The 13,035-nt window shown below is 37.6% G+C and overlaps 1 protein-coding gene across 6 annotated transcripts in view; it reads left to right on the forward strand.

The window, feature by feature from the left end:
- Nucleotides 1-13,035, forward strand: part of SLC38A6 (solute carrier family 38 member 6) — a 74,511-nt gene that overhangs the window by 619 nt on the left and 60,857 nt on the right. For 5 of the 6 annotated variants that reach the window (XM_019451617.2, XM_019451619.2, XM_019451615.2 and 2 more), the window contains exons 2-3: nt 751-881; nt 3,493-3,566. In XM_019451617.2, the coding sequence (XP_019307162.1) occupies nt 751-881; nt 3,493-3,566 (205 nt within the window). The remainder of the gene's footprint in view (nt 1-750; nt 882-3,492; nt 3,567-13,035) is intronic. The other variant, XM_019451622.2, reaches the window with a different exon arrangement.

Here is a 13,035-nt window from a genome sequence, read left to right on the forward strand (position 1 = left end):
GAGTCACGAGATTTTTCTTCCCTAGACTTAGTCATTGGGTGCCTGGAAACCTCATACAGAGCTCCTTAGCGGTGAAGGAGTAGAGGTGGCCTGGTAATGAGTACATAGCACTTCCCTGACCCTAAAACCTGTGCAAGGGGGGCCCTCGGCTTTTTAACTCAAGTCCCTGGACTGTAACAGTTTCTAGGACTTTGCTCACCAATGCTGTTTTGGCAGAGGGTGTTTTCAGGGGTATCCTCGGTAGAGCAACGTGTATTGCTTCTGTTTATTATATCGTCATTGCAAGGTATTCCCTACCATCCCTGCATTTGAGCTGACTGAATTCATTAAATATATAGAGATTACTTTTGCAGTCCTAGTAATTGGGGAGTAACCATTGTCTACAGGAGCCCCAAGCTGACTCAGGATTTCTTCAGTAATCACATGAGCCGAGGCCATCTCTCCCTCGTCTCTGTCCCACCCCATTCTTATCCTATCTTCATCTTTTGCAGTCACAAGGTTAGTCATGGTTTTTCCTGAAACCTGTCTGGCCTCTGCACTGGTGGAGATGATCTTCCTAGGAAACAAGATTTTTCTGGCACTGCATTAGTGGGAGGTGGGAAGGGAAAAAAGGAAACCAGTGCTGCTTGAGAAATTAGTGTCACACAGTGCCTGTGGATTACAGGAGTTCTCCATAACTTGTCATTCATTTCTTGATGAAATCTGAACTTCATCTACACACTTAACACTGTTAAATTTGTGTGCTTGCAGGAACTTTACAGACAGGGATCCCCAGGTGTTTCATTTGGTTTTTCTGTGTTTAATTTGACAAATGCCATCATGGGAAGTGGCATCCTTGGTTTAGCTTATGTTATGGCTCATACTGGCATCCTTGGATTTAGGTGAGTTTTTTTCTTTATTTCTCCCCTCCCCACCCCCCCACCCCCCCCACCCCCCCCATTTTGATAGTACACTGAGAAGCAAAGAGGCCCCAGAGCTGGTGTTATACAATTTCTAGTTAAATCATTTCTGGAGGTTTAGCATTTTCCTGCTACTTATATATTATTGCTACTCTGTAGTTTGGAGGGATGCTATATAATTTGTATTTTTTATCCAAAAGTGTGACTAATTTATAAAAATGGAAACTTGACCCATGCTTGTTTATGATAACATTAAGAAGTGGCTGTTGTTGTGTCACGTTGGCCAAAGTGAATTAAAGTTTATCAGCTATCAGATTACTTACAAATAGCAATTTTGTGAGTGGAAAACACATAATCTTTTCATTTCTCTCCATCATCTCCTGTCCTCCAGCTGTTAGGTAGTCTTATTTCCCTGAGTCTAGGCATGTGTTCTATGCCTATTCCTTTTCATCTAGACTCAACTCATATGCCAGTTGGCCCAAAATAGGAGACGTTCTTGGCTTTTCTGTGTTTCCATAGTACTTGTCTATTCATTCTGTTATTATAATGTGTTGTAATGATTTGTTTGCAAGTTAGTTTCTCTGCTAAACTGAAATCGTTTAGAACTAGGCCTAATACTTAGCATTTAGTAAGTTTGTTTTGTTTATCAGTAGAAGCAGACCCATTTTACCAGGAAATTTAAAATGCATAGAGTCTCATTTAGGTTTATTTTCTGCTTTTATTTTGAATTTCTTGATAAGCGAACCAACTTTTAAGTAACCCAACTTCTTTTTATAATGAGATATATGCACAAACTTTCATAATTTTTTTATTAAAAAAATTTTTTTTGAATGTTTATTATTTTCGAAGGCGAGAGAGAGAGAGCATGAGCAGGGAAGGAGCAGAGAGAAAGGGAGATACAGAATCCAAAGTGGGCTCCAGGCTCTGAGCTGTCAGCACAGAGCCGGACACGGGGCTTGAGGTCACAAACCATGAAATCATGACCTGAGTTGAAGTCGGTCGCTTAACCAACTGAGCCACCCAGGCACCCCATAATTTTTTTTAAATAAAAAAAATTTTTTTAAGTAGGATCCACACCTAAGTAGGGCTTAAACTAACCACCCCCCACCGAGATTAAGAGTTGCATGTTGTACTGAGACAGCCAGATGCCCCTCATAATTTTTTGAGTTTTTATTTTATTTCCAGTTAACATACAGTATTATCACTATATTGCAGTGATTCAACACTTCCTGTACAACACCCGGTGCTCATCACAACAAATGTACTCCTTTCTCCCCATCACCTGTCTCACCCAACCCCTACCCCCTCCCCTCTGGTAACAGTTTATTCTCTATAATTAAGAGTCCATTTTTGATTTCTCTCTGTCTCTCTGTCTCTCTCTCTCTCTCTCTCTCTCTCTGGTTTGTGTTGTTTCTTAACAAACATTCATAGTTTTAAAACTTCAAAACTGTATGTGACATCTTAGGCACGATATAAATATAGGACTTATTTTGGGGTCCCTTTGAAAAAAATCACATCTTGTACTCCAGGGTCTTACATGCAGATGTATACCACGGAACATGCCCTCATTGAATCATATTACATTTGCCATTTAGTGATACCAGACTGTTATTTTGTGAGGCTTCAAGTGTACCTCTCAGTTTTGCTACTTAATAACAAGTATTAAGTGGGCCAAAAGTAACTTTTGGGGTACTCCACTAGAGCCAGCTTTCTAGAAGCCTGTTTGTTAGTATCTTCCTGAAAATAAGTAAGAAATTATGCATGTTGTCTCTTTTACCACTTTCAGTAAAAGAATCCCAATTATTACATCGTCTGCACCTTTTCAAATTGTGTCATGAACACATCAACTGTGTTAACTGCATTTGTTTGGTTTGGTGGATGTGTGTGTTTAATGCTAGGAAATGCAGTCTTAATTCAGTTTTATGGATAAAGGTGGGGTACAATCTTTGGAAGAGAAGAGACAGAGGGAAGGAAAAAGAAGACAATGACGGGGCGCCCGGGTGGCTCAGTCGGTTGAGCGTCTGACTTCAGCTCCGGTCTTGATCTCTTAGCTCGTGGGTCTGAGCCCCGCGTCGGGCTCTGTGCTGACAGCTCAGAGCCTGGAGCCTGCTTCAGAGTCTGTGTCTCCCTCTCTCTCTGCCCCTCCCCCACTCACACTCTATCTCTCTCTCAAAATAAACAAACATTAAAAAAAGAAAAAAAGGAAACAAAAAAAAGACAATGAGATTCCACAACCAAAACCTCTGTTTGGATTTAAAATAGGAAGAAATAGTTATAAAAGGGAAGTATTCAAGATCACTGAATGCCTGAACCAGTAGTCAGCAGACAAGAGTGCCGAAGGAGGAAATTTGTTTTTGTTTCAAATAAAGTTGGTTTCTTTCTGATTTTTTAACATTTAAAAGCAGTATATTTTCATTTAAATAAAATTCGGTAAATGCAGAATAATATTTTCTTACTTTCTTTAGTGGCCACAATCCAACTCTAAGATCATCACTGTGAACATTTGAATGTGAAAAAAAAATTGGTTTTTTAAAGAGATACCTCAGAAAAGAAACTTTTGTGGGGTTTGACCATGTCCTCTTTTATATTTTAGTTTCTTGCTGCTGATAGTTGCTCTCCTGGCTTCTTACTCAGTTCACCTCCTGCTAAGTATGTGTATTCAGACAGGTGAGTAAAAATACTCTGAGTCATTTGTTGAAGCAGCTCCTTGAGATGGGAACCACATACAGGATTCGATATCTCAAATTTAATTTCCAGTAGGCATGCATTATTATTAGATAGGGTGGTTGAAATAGAGAATTTCAAAAGACCAAGTTACCCAGTCCTAGGGAAGTATCCAAGGACAGAATGGAAGGAAGAAACTTACCTCCCTTTCTCTATAGCACACAGCATAGTTTTCTAGGTTAGGGTAGATTAGGGGAGACACCTGAAAGGTGTTCAAATGATCCAAACCTTGTACTATGGGGAAGCAGTGGACAGGTGTTCATTCTGATTGTATTTCTCTTAGGGTGATTATTTCCCCAAGGAGAACGCCTCTCTAGATCTACTCCCGTCTCCATAGGAGGCCAGGTCACTAAACCTTGCATTTATTTAGGTAGTTGTATATTTTCAGTTGCAAATCTGGAATAAGATAGTCTTTTTGAAAATGACAGATTTATATGCAATTAAAACAGAATAGATATTTATAAATATTTTTCCATTTGGACTGTTACTATGTAATTCATTCATGTATTAAGTTCTTTTCAGTTGCAATAAGTAAAAGTATATGAATTACAGAACTGCTTTAATAAGTCTTTTCTTTTGGCATTAACAAATATTCTGTATCCATCAATCCTGGTCTTTTTATCTGTCTAGTCTCTTTTATGTTTGGATTAGGTCAGTTTTGATGCCAGATCATGAGTTTAATTCTTCTTCTTTTTTTTTTTTAATGTTTATTTATTTTTGAGAGAGAGACAGAGACAGAGTGCTAATGGAGGAGGGGCAGAGAGAGAGGGAGACACAGAGTCTGAAATAGGCTCCAGTCTCTGAGCTGTCAGCACAGAACCCAGCATGGGGCTTGAACCCACAAATGGCAAGATCATGACCTGAGCTGAAATCAAGAGGCAGACACTTAACCTACTGAGCCACCCAGGTGCCCCATCATAAGTTTAATTCTTATGTGAGTGAATTCACTGTGCTCTATCAGGTTTTGTTGTTTTCAGACTTTAAGAAGCAGAATAGATACGTGAAATAGACAGTGGGATTATTCTGGCTGGAACAGGTGAGAGAAGCCCAAAGGTATTTCTTGAGAATTTTAAGACTCTTCCAAGCATAGTCCTAAATCCACAACTCTACTCTATTTCGTCCGTCTATGCAGCAGACATATCTGCAGATCCTTTTGTAAGTGATTTACAAACCACGGGGCTTCTAAGTCCAAGAATGTGAGGTGGGACTGAGAAATATGTTTTTAAAAGTCCTCCAGGTGATTCTTCTGCAAAACTGGTTTAAGCTCCACAGTTCACAGCTATAATTTGTATCAGTGCCTTTGGCCATCCAACCTGCAAATGTGTGCCTTTCTTTCAAGGGTATTGGGGACGGTGCAGACAGATAAAAAGACCAGGAAAATGCAATATTAATCTGAAAATACAAGTTATTCATAAAGCATCCCAAATTCAGAAATAATAGCACTAAATAAATGTCATTGTAAATCCTGCTGAATTTGACTGGAATTTTAATGACCTATTTTGAAATTTTTCTTCTCTGTGTGAAAAGATTTATTTACCTAATTGGTAGTTTTCAATTTTTTTAGTTTTTAACATCTTAATAGGGTTATTTTATTTTTTTGTTATGGATTCTACTGAAAGAGTAATATGTTAGTCAACTGTGGCAATTATGTCTTCATTACACTTTATTAATTTCAGTTATTTGGAAATAATATTCAATTTAGGAAGATTTCTGAGTAATGCTGATTTTTTTTCTCCTTCACTTCATCTATATTTAACTTCAAAATTCTGACACTGTCTGTTGTTCTTTTCTGTAACTTTAGGGCATATGAAACTGAAAACCTGTTTCTTTCTCTCTTTTCTTTTTTCCTTCATTTTTGTAGCTTACTTGGGCCATGAACTAGCTTCTTCATGGTTCTTCATATACATTGATGCACCTGTCTTTCATTGATTGAATTCCTTCAGTCGTTGTAAAATTCTCTATGGAGGTAGGCTTTTTTTTTTTTTTTTTATTAATACACACACACACACACACACACACACACATATCAAAGACTGGAGAATAACATGTAGCTAAATTTTCTTCTCAGTGTTTTGGACCGTCATTAAGGAGTATTATGCTCAGATCAGATTCATTGGTCAGAGAAAGGGCTGTCGTAAATCTTTACAAAATAAATTCTTCATTTATTTGCCTGGAGTGCAAGAGAAATTTTTATCTTTATAAAAGTAAAGGATTTCTTCACATGAAATTCTGCTGTTTTGGATTATATATAGGGTTTGACGTCTATGAAGACTTTTTTGGGGAACTGAGGTAGCATATGAGGTACCTTAATCTCTGTAGCCTTAGTTTATCATCTGTAAAATGATAATGATAATGCTTTCCTTTGGGATTATCGTGAGAATGAAATACAATAATGTATATAAAATGCCAAGTCCTTGGTCAGTGCTAGCTTTTATTATGAGTTCTCACTGATGCAGAACCCTTGAAGATTGCAAGATGTACACACTTCTGCCTCAGAAACAGTGGCGTATTGTGATTCTTTGGGGAAACTTCTCTGCTCAGGGAATAAACCCATAGGTCCCCTCCTCTGATCTCCATATCACTCTAAGCAAGAAGGAATGACAGTTGTAGAACTTAGCATGCCAGTACTTACCTGTGTACTGTCTCTCACTCTCCTGTCCATATAGCCCCTCTTTGTCTAATTGAAGTTTCATGGTATGTTATTACAATCACTGCCTTGCTCCTCCCCTTTATCATCCTACTCCTCTAGCAAAGCTCCAACCATGGTTAAATGCAGTTCTGCCTACTTCACACATGCACCTGTGCAGTAGAATATTCCTGCAGAAAAACACAGCCATGCAGATTGATATCACTATAATTCAGTGTCTGGTGGACCTACGATGCTATTACACAATCCTTATCTTCAGTTCATTCACTTGCTTACTCTGCTGTCTAAGAGATGAGGTTTTCATAGCTTCTCCTTTCTCTCAAACCTTCACCACATTCTCATTGATTACATTCTTAGTAGATATCCTCACTTTCTACTTCACTGAGAAAGTAGAAGGAATCATAAGCTCTTGCCACTACTTATACCTTCCTATCTTCATTTGTGCCATATGCTCTGTTACCTTGGATAAACTCTTGGTGTTCCTAAGACCAGCTTCCCTACTTATGCTGTGATTTCGTCTGCTCTCACCTGCATCATTCCAGCCACTGTCCCCCATCTCCTCTCTTTTATCATCTTTGTTCCTTTGTTTTCTTCCTATCAGGCTACAAAGAATCTATAATTTCTTCCATGTTAAGAACGACTCCACATCCTTCAGTATGCTCCATGACTTCATAGCAAAACTCCTCAAAAGACTTATTTATACCAGATAGTTCCTCTTCCTCTTGTTCTCTTTTGAACCCACTCTAGTTATGCTTTCCTCTATCATTCCACTGAAATTATCGTACCAGCGACTTACAGTTAGTTGCTAAATCCAGCAGTCAGTTGTCATTGTTGACCTCAGTTGACTATTCAGCAGCATTTGACACAGTTGTTCTATCCTGTGTGTAACACTTATTTATACTCTAATGGTTTTCTTCCTGTTTCACTGAATACTTCTCTTTCTTTATGCTGAATCTTCATCTCTCTATCTTCTAAACATTGGAGTACCCCAGGACTATTCCTCTGATCTCTTTGCTTTTCTTCTTCCTCTTTTTTTTAATGTTTACTTATTTTTGAGAGAGAGAGAGAGAGAGAGAGAGAGAGAGAGAGAGAGAGAGAGACAGAGCATGAGCAGGTGAAGGGCAGAGAGAGAGGGAGACCCAGAATCTGAAGCAGGCTCCAGGCTCTGAGCTGTCAACACAGATCCTGACACGGGGCTTGAACTCATGGACCAAGAGATCATGACCTGAGCCTAAGTCAGACGCTTAACCAACTGAGCCATCCAGGCACCCATGATCTCTTTTCTTTTGAACTCACTCTAGGGCTCATGGTGACCCTAAAATTTATATTCTTAGCCTGGATCTCTTCCCCTGAATTTCAGTCTCCTATACAACTGCCTCCATGACATCTCCACTTGGATACTACTATATGTCTCAAATTGACCAAACTGTCTGTTTTTGCAAATGCCAATCTATACCTTCCACTGTTTTCTCATCTAAGTAGATGATAGCATCTTCTTTCTAGTTGCTTAGGCCAAAAGTCTTAGAGTTATGGTGAACTCATTTTTTCCCTTCATACTCCAAATGGAAGCTCCAAATGTGAGGAAGTATCCATTCTATACATTTGAAGGTAAAATATTGACACAACATATGAAGACCATGATGAAAAGGTGTAGAGGCTACCATTTGATCCAGTAATTGTACCACTTGGCATATACCTAAATGAATTGAAAACTTATGTTGACACAAAAACCTGCACATGATGTTTATAGCAGTTGTATTCATAATAGCCAGAACTTAGAAGTAACCAAGTTGTCCTTCAGTACATGAATGGATTGTGTGGTCCATTCAATGAAATGTTATTCAGCGCTAAAAAGGAATGAACTATCAGGCGACGAAAAGATATGGAGGAACCTTTGATGCATACTGCTAAGTGAAAAGTAGCCAATCTGAAAAGGCTACATCCTATACAATTCCCTCTATTTGACATTCTTGGAACACCTGGCTGGCTCAGTTGGTAGACCATGCAACTCTTGATCTTGAGCCTATGAGTTCAAGCCCCATGTTGAGTGTAGAGCCTAGTTTTTAAAAAATGGCCAATGATATGATATTCTAGAAAAGATAGAACTATGGAGACAGTGAAAAGTCCAGTAGTTGCCAGGGGCTAGAAGAGAAGGAGAAATGAATAGGTAGAGCACAGGGAATGTTGGGGGCAGTGAAACTATCGTATTACACTATAGTAAAGGATACATGTCATTATTTACTTGTCAAAACCCATAGAATGTACAACACCAAAAGTAAACTCTATGGACTTTGGGTAATGACGTGTCAGTGTAGACTCATCAGTTGTAACAAATGTACCACTCTAGTGGGGAATGTTGATGGTGGTGGAGGTTGGGCATGTCTGGGGTTAGGGGGGATGTGGGAACTCCCCATACTTTCTGCTCAATTTTGCTGTGAACTTAAAACTGTTCTTAAAAATAAAGTTTATTTAAAAAAGTTAAGTAACAAACTCAGAGGAAAAGAGGAAACAGATAATACAGAGACCAGATGAAAATTTAAAAATACTATATTTAATAGCTCTAAATAACTAAAAGGAGATAATTCATTCTTGAAACAAGGACAGGGAGTTATTTAAAGGGTATAATCAGAAAATACAAGAGTCCTAGAAATTAAAAATTAAATTTAAAAGTAATTTAGTATTTGAGTTGAAAGAGCTAAGGAAATTATTTAGGCAGGGGGATGAGAGGAAAACAAGGAACTTGAAAATGGGAGAGAAAAGATAGGAAAATAGAGGATCAGTCCCAGAGGTTCAACATGCAAAAATAAGTGGAATTCCATAAAGAGAGAAAAGAAAAAATATAATGGTAGAAAAATATCAACAGAATAATACAAGGAAAGTTTGTTTAACTGAAGGAAATTAGTTCATAGATTGAAAGTATCCATTATAATACTTGTAAAATAATTCATACCAACACACATCGTTGTGAAAAATCAGAAACCCAGAAAATATCCTAAAAGCTTTCAGAGAGGAGAAACAAACAAATTTCCATACAATGAATAAAGACTGTAATAGCAAATAGCTTTACAGGAGACCCTATAAATAAGAAGACTATAAAACAATACCTTTAAAATTTGAAAGGAAATTATTTCAGTATAGAATTCTATACCCAGCAAAACTATCATTTAAGTGCAAGGGTAGAATAGTAACATTTTCATACATGCAAAGTCTCAAAATTATCTCCTGTGCACTTGTACTTAATTAACAACGGAGTTTGCCGTTTACCAAAGTCATGAACTATCAAAGAAATAGGGAATTTAGCACAGAAGAGAAGTAAAGGGAATTCTCAGGACAACTGAGCAGCTGATCTAAGAGCTACCTCCAGATTGGAGTAGGTTTTTTCACAAAGGCACCATCAGCTTTCCAGGCCATGCTTGCCTTCAGGATTATAAACATGATGGAAACCCTTTTTCTTTTCCTTTTTCTTTTTCTTTTTCTTTTCCTTTTTCTTTTTTTTCCCCTTAAAAGAATCCCTTTTTCATTTGTCTGTATGGCTCTAATTTACACTAACAGTACCTGAGTAGGTCAGCAGTCAAGCCTGGTTGTCACAAAAGTCTAGGAATCAAATACCAGAATATTGAAACAAAGTATTAACAAGAGAAATAAAAGAAAGAAGTGGATTAGGAAATGTGGAGATTAAGGGAGTTAAAATCAAGAGAAGTTGATGTCTGAATGTGAATAGTAAGAGAGAAGGAGATGTCTAAGGATATCTCCCAGATTTCTGTTATGAGCCACTGGATAATGATAGTGTCCTTAAATGGAGGTAAGAACACAGCAGGAGGCATTGATTCAAAGTAAAAATGAGTTCAGTTTTGGATAGGTGGACTTTGAAGAACATTTGACCCTTGAACAGCACAATGGCTTATTCATCAGAGCAACCAACTCTTGATTTCGGCTCAGGTTATGATCCCAGGGTCATTGGGATTGAGCCCTGCATGGGGCCTCATACTGAGTGTGGAACCTGCTTAAGATTCATTCATTCTCTCTCTCTCTCCCTCTCCCTGCCTCTCTCTCCCTTTCTTTCCACCCCCTCTTTCTCCCTCTCTAACGTTCTCTCCCCTCCCCCTCTGCCCCCTACCCTGCTCATGCTTGTTTTCTCTCAAAATAAGAAAAATAAATAAATATGGACTAGATACAGTAAGAGCTCAGAGGAGGGAGTGATTTGTCTTGTCTGGGTTGGGTGTTGAGGGTCACTAAATATTCCTGAAGGACTGAACTGAAATTTGACTAGGAGACAAGGCAAGAGACAATATTTCATATACAAAGGTACATACTACATATTTTATTCAAGATACCAAAAATAGTTTACTATTACTTGTGCATGAGGTACAAAAGAAAAGAGATAGACAAGTGTCACACCCTAAGGAATTTGGAGTTTTTGCTGAGCCAGTAAGAAGCAACTGAGGTTGTTGAAGAGAGTCCAGGAAGATCCTGGGATTCACTTCTTATTGCCTCCAAAGAGAATTTTGGTCCCTCCTAGAGCCCACTGGGAAAGAGAACAGAGTCTCCTAACTTCCTCTTCCTAAAGTAAGGTTATAGTGTTTTTATGAGGATTTTAATTCTTAGCAATGATGAGGATATAAATGAGGGGTAAATGTCTCCTTTGTGCTCCCCATTTTTTTTCTTAAACCCTTTAGAGCAACGATTCTTACAACTGTCCATTGCAACACCTTCCTTGAAAAAAGAATTCTAAATGCTCCCTTTTACTATCTGAAATGAAATTCCTGTAGGTATTATACCTCACCTATGGTGCACTGATTATTTTATAACTCTAAATAATACACTTAAATTTTTATTTTTGTTCCATGGAGTTTATATAGTGTCCCTTGACTCTCTGCCATGTTATATATTAGCGCGGTGTCCTTTCTCTCACCTGTCATCTCCTATTTCATACTTTGCATATTTCCCTGCTACACCTTTGTATTGTCAAGGTTGATAGTATTTCCTTTCTGTTTTGTAATCACACAGAAGGCATTCATGCTTTATCTGTAAGATAAGTCTAAAAGTTGAAAACTAATGAATAGCATTTATAGGATAAGACTGTGTTAATGTTGTTCACAGCAGGGCCAAGCAGTATATTGGGGCCCTAGAACTTTCTCTACACATGCAATATCACAACGTCTGTGCCATTTGAAAGGAGAATGTTCCTAGTATTCTAACATTCTGTTTGCTTTTTCTGCATTGAGTTCTCTGAAATCATACCACATTTAGTGGGTAAATTGACATTTAATTACATATTGAAAAAGATCAGAAGTAGTGATACAGGGGTACCTAGGTGGCTCAGTTGGTTAAGCTGCCAACTCTTGATTTCAGCTCAGGTCATAATCTCAAGGTTCATGAGATGGAGCCCCGCATTGGGCTCTGCGTTGACAGTGCAGAGCCTGCTTGGGAGGCTCTCTTTCGCCTTCTCTCTGCCCCTCCCCCACTCCCTGGTGCACCCATGACCTCCCTCATTCTCTCTCTCTTTCAAAGATAAATAAACTTAAGGAAAAAAAAAAAAAAAGAACTAGTGATACAGTTGCATAGTAGACACTCAGTAAATGAATGACCTGCACAACACTATTAGGGAGAAAAAGGCAAGAGGAAAATGATGGAAAGCACAAGAAAGAAAAGAATTTCAAAATAATAAGTGCATTGCAAATGGCCAAGTTTCTGAAAGTTGAACTGTATTTGAATAACTCATGTCCCTCAATCCAGATCCAAAGATAATATTGCTGCTGCTGAAACTTGGGCTTTGTACTGTAACCAGAGTTTATTAATTGTCTTATTTCATTGAGGAAAAAATGCAAAGCAGACAGAACACTGGAGTAACTAGCTGGAAATATTCCATGACTTTATGGGAAGCAGCTTTCCAAATGATTCGTGTGGAGGCCAAACTCTTGGTCTAGCCAAAATAGCACTAAAGTGTGCCTTGATGGTACATTAAAGAAGAAATTTTCCCCCAATTTACTTGTTAAGATTTACAGCCTTTCTGCCTCCTCAAAACATAGCATTGATTTCTTTAATATCAAAAAATAATTTCCTAAAATAGATTGCTAATGACTGCTTTCAGTTATTTACTTAAGGAGGATTGTGCCAAGTACTGCTTATATGGTTTCCTGTAAAAGACTGAATTAATTTTATAATTTTCATAATTAATGTTATTCCTATTTTGTAGAATATGCTACTAATGTGACTGGTCATTACCACATCTTATTTTGATATCTCTTAAAACATTTTCACTTTATAAATAAGATATTAAAACATCGATCATACGAAAGGGCAGAAAAATGTACCTTATTTGTAGACCAAGTGGTAATAATTAAATTACTAAACACCAGAGAAATTAAAAGTTGCAGCTTAAATAAACCTTATCAGATATTTAGTGGAGAAAATGAAACTATTGGGGGGTTGGGGGGTATGGTTTTTAAAATTCCACCACTCCATTATAGTCATTATAGAATATTTGAATTCCTACCCAAAACAGTAAGATAAAGAAGACTACACAATCAATGTTACCAGTTTATAATTCATTCCCTTCTTTTTATGTTTTTTACTTTATAGATCATATTCTAATCCAATTGTTTCAGTCAATGTTGACATTTTTCATGTTATAAACATAGTTTTTAATGGCTACATATTACTCTATCAGGTATACTTAACTATAATTTAACCACTTACCATCGTTGAACATTTAGGTCATTTTTTTTTTTCAGTGTAAACCTTGCATATAATGTTTTGTCTTAT

Source organism: Panthera pardus, unplaced genomic scaffold (assembly GCF_024362965.1).
Source record: "Panthera pardus isolate Hobbes unplaced genomic scaffold, ASM2436296v1 HiC_scaffold_24, whole genome shotgun sequence".
Classification (NCBI taxonomy): domain Eukaryota; kingdom Metazoa; phylum Chordata; class Mammalia; order Carnivora; family Felidae; genus Panthera; species Panthera pardus.